The 4,208-nt window shown below is 47.9% G+C and overlaps 1 protein-coding gene across 1 annotated transcript in view; it reads left to right on the forward strand.

Annotated features, from left to right (window-relative positions):
• Positions 1–45: 45 nt before the first annotated feature.
• Positions 46–4,208, forward strand: part of CDCP1 (CUB domain containing protein 1) — a 23,033-nt gene continuing 18,870 nt past the window's right edge. Inside the window, exon 1 of the mRNA XM_010712960.3 lies at positions 46–203. Coding sequence (XP_010711262.1) covers positions 131–203 — 73 coding nt within the window. The 5' untranslated portion in view covers positions 46–130. The remainder of the gene's footprint in view (positions 204–4,208) is intronic.

Here is a 4,208-nt window from a genome sequence, read left to right on the forward strand (position 1 = left end):
TGCCGCCGGGCGGGACTGCCGCCGTCCCCTCCTTCCCTCCGTCCCTCCCTCCGTCCAGGTGCGCGGAGGAGGCGGAAGCGAAGGCGCGGAGGGAGCCAGCGCCCGCCTCGGCGCTGGGCCCCTGCGGGAGATGGCGGGGGGGCGCGCGCTGCTCGCGTTCGCTGTCCTCATCGCCGCCTCGGCGCAGCACCTCCAGCGGGAAGGTAGGGATGGTGGGGCTGCGGGGAGGGATGAGAAACGGTGGTGGTGATGGTGATGAGCGGGCTCGCTCTTTGGCCGGGTTGCGAGTGAAGGGGCGGCCGCCCTGAGCCCGGGCACTGGTGCCTGCCCGCTTGGCTCGGGAGCGGTTCCGGTGTTCGGCGGCGTGGCTGGGGAGTGGGGCCGGGGCCGGGCGCGGCGCGCAGTCCCGAAACGTGCCTGAGCTGGGGCACCGGGCTGTCTTGGTTGGAAGTTGGTCTTTGTCGTTTAGGTAAGTGCTGACCGGGTGAACTTTGCGATCTCTGTGCCCTCGGTTTCTCGTATTTAGGTTACGGAAGTAACTTCCCGAAGCCCTTTTCCTTGGATGCAGGGAGAGGGAGTGGGTTACCTGCGAGGAGCAGGAGCTTGAGCCCTGAGCCGGCCTGAGCAGGTCCTATAGTTTGTATAATTTTTAATTCCGATATAACTTACTGTTCCTTTAAGTTTGCAGCGGAGAGAGCGGCACTCGCCCTAGCAGAGCTCTGCAGTGCCCAGTGTTTGGGTGTGCTCGCTGCCGGCTGCTCCTCTCACTCTTCCTGGGTGCTCCATGCCATCCATGGAAATGGGCCAGGAACAGCCAAATCTCATCTGCAGCCCCATAAGAATTCCAGCTGTGAGCTCAAAAACAGCACATGGGGCTTTTCCTCGATTTCAAAAGCTGCTCGGTTGCTGAAAATGCAGGATGGAAACACAGGTGGTCCACACTCGTCCTTATGTGTAAACAGTCTGCTTTGTAGCTGTGTGTCCTCTGAAAGACCCTGGAAGGATGTACAAAACAAATGCAGCTACTTGGGGTGACTGCGAATGACCCAGGCAGCCCAACCTGAGCTTCATGCGAACATTTCTGTTGCCTTTAGCTGTGCCCGTTGCACATGCTTGCAGCCATTGATTGTAAGCTACACAGTTTAAAGCACTGGCTGTGAAACTGGGCAGCTCTGAGGGATAAGTTTCAAACTAAGTAATCTAGAACTTCAGTGTGTTGCTTTGGAGTCAAACTAATGACAGCTCTTTGCTTGTTAAAACACTTCTAAGAATAAAGAATGTTACACTGTGATTGATTATGGGTTGTTTCATGGAGTGGAAAAATTGAGGTAGACCCATGCTAGAAGGAGACAAACCAGGCTTTCTCCAGCAATAAAGCAGATGATTTTAGAAGCAGATGAAAAAATCCTCAACGGCATTTTTTTTCATACACAGATCTGGCCTTTCAGTGGGAAACGCAACTGCCCATTAATCATGTTCTCCATCTGAACCACCCTTAGACTGTCTATTCATACATTATTCCTCAGTGTCTGGTCAAACGTTCTTATCAAAATCTTACGTTCCTTTTTCTTCCCTACCATAAATCTCCTTGATGCCTCCCATTAAACTTCATGGGCTTGCTTCTGAGGTGAGCTGCAGCTCTGTTAGAGCCATCGTCTCTGATTTTTTTTGCTTGTTGTCATCATCTGATCCATCATCATCTCCTCTGTCACACTGAAAACATCCAAACTGCATCCAGGTGTGTTGTTCCTGCTTTAACAAAATAAAGAACTTTATGTTTGCCTTATGCAAGAACACAAAGTCCCTCTTCCTACCTCTTTCTCCTTTCATTTCAATGTCACACTTCTGTCTGCCTGCCCCAGCACTGCAGCTCCTCTGCAATCCTGCTGGATCAGCTAACCCAGTGTCCCCACTCTCTAGAACTTTCCTCTCAAAAAAGATGTGTCTGAGTTTGGCAGCATGAGTTGAAGGTTGGTGTGGTATGAGTGGGACAAGAGAGAGGAATCTGTTTCTCAGGCTTGGCGTCCAGATCTTGCATACCTATTGTGTTCATCATTCTGGGAGTTACTTCTGTTACTACACAACCAAAACTGTACCTGAAAGTTCCCTTAGCAAGGATTTGGCCTGAAAACCTGATATACTTCAGGGTAATTTTTTTTTGCCTCACATTCCTACATCTCTCATAATTTTTGAGGCATTCCCTTTGCCCTGGTGGTGCCATTGGTGCACACTTTATCGCTGGGTGCAGTTGTGGGTTGTGTGTGCAGAACTGCACAGAAAGTGACTGTGAGGCACGTGTGTCTGTTCTGGAACTGGCTACACTCTGGTAGGACAGCTGCAGGTCCTGGTGCACCCATCCTTACGCTGCTGCTCGTTGTCCTTGGGGAAGACCCATCTTCTCTCCTCCTTCCAATCCTTCCCAGCACATGAGAGCGTTGTCTCATCTTTGCTTTCCTGTGGGAATGTATATGGTGTGACTGGTCATACTGACTGCAAATGAGTTTGTGGTTTTTCTTCAGATGCAACTTTGCTCATAATATAAATTATTAAATGAAATGTTGGTTATATTGGTTCCAATAGATGGAAAACTATTTGGTGCAATCACTGTGGGTAATGTGGGAGTGTGTGCATCAACCGTTACGTGCTTGACCTTTTAAAATATGTTTTCCAACTAAAATTTGTCACTGTAGCAGTGATAATGAAGTTAATCAGACTCATATGAAGTCTATAAAACACATTGCAGATTTGTACTTAGAATGCCTTTGCTATAATAAGTGAATTCCCTGCGTTGCTTCTTGCTCTGCCCTCAAGGTAACTTTTTCTTCCTAACTGACTGATTTAAGTCATGCATGAATCATAATAAAAACTGCTGGTTTTTTGTTTTTTTTTTTGGAAACTGAGCTGGTATCTGGCTATCTATGGTGTTCTGACTTAGTATTGACAGAATATAAGTAATTAGCCTGTTTGTGCTCCTGTGGAAGGCAAGGGAAGCTGGGTTATTTCCGCTTGGAATCACTGTGTTGCTTGCTGGATCTCCTTTTAAGACCATAATTGTTGCACATGAGTATGTTGTAGTCTTTTCTTGTCTTGTACCAGTATCAGTACAATGTGCTTAGTTTTTATTCTCTAGAGGATACACGTACAGTAAATTACTGTTTTATTGTATGTCCCAGTTCTGGTGCTACTAGCTTAAGTATAGTCCTTATCACCTAGCTTAGTATATATACACATACATATCTTAAATAAGAGGCTCTGAAATTCCAGTGACTAAAATCTCAGTCCTAGGTAAAGGCTGAACAGCTTTGCATGTAGTCTGTTATAGAAACATTTCATGTGAGACCTGGCATGAAGAGCCATTCTTCACTGAGAAAAAAGCCGTGATACTTTTGGCTTTGCCTGTGCTGAGTGTTGCAGCCATGAAGTAGAAGTTAATGTTGGGAAGGAGAGCACCAGGAGGTGTCTGACAAGAGGAGGTTTTACCATGTGCTGGCAGATGGAGGGCATCTGCACTGTAGCTGCTGTACATGGGTTAATGGCTTTATTACAGCTGTATGTACTCAAAGCAGGCAAAAGGAGAATGACTGGGAGGGGGAAAAACCCTCGGTTCTTGGAATTGTGTGTGACAAAACCATGGCTTTCCCCAGGTCCTGGGAAGCTTAAGGAAGATGTGGGAGAAGAGCAGATGTGTGTGCAGCTGCATCCTCTTGTGTTCAAACTGGTGTGGGCTGTAACCAGTCAGACTGTAGCTGGTGACAGCCTTCACCTGCTGCCAAAGGGAACTGAACCAATGGGCACTTTCCTTCCTATGGCTGCTGCAATGTCTCTGGATGCCCCTTGGTGCTCTCTGGTCTCGGCCTCCACTTGAGGGCTCCTGGAAAAACTCAGACTGAGGGTTCCTTTTGTTCCGTGCCTACCTGTGCCACTAGGGTGTGAAGGAAAGGATGTTGGTTGTGCTGTACTTAGCTGCTGGCTGTTACATCAGAGCAAAACCATTGGTTTCTGTATTAGGTAATGGTAGTGGTGAGCCGAATCTGGCCAATGCATTGATGGGACCTCCAATTGGCAGAGCCAGTTGAACAAACCTGCCATAACCTCTTGTAGATGTATGTTTTCATAGAATCATTAAAGACCTTTAAGTTCACCTAGTCCAACCACCAACACACCCCCACCATGCCCACTGACCACATCCCTCAGTGCCACATCCACAC

The sequence above is a fragment of the Meleagris gallopavo genome, chromosome 6 (genome assembly GCF_000146605.3).
Source record: "Meleagris gallopavo isolate NT-WF06-2002-E0010 breed Aviagen turkey brand Nicholas breeding stock chromosome 6, Turkey_5.1, whole genome shotgun sequence".
Taxonomy (NCBI): Eukaryota; Metazoa; Chordata; class Aves; order Galliformes; family Phasianidae; genus Meleagris; species Meleagris gallopavo.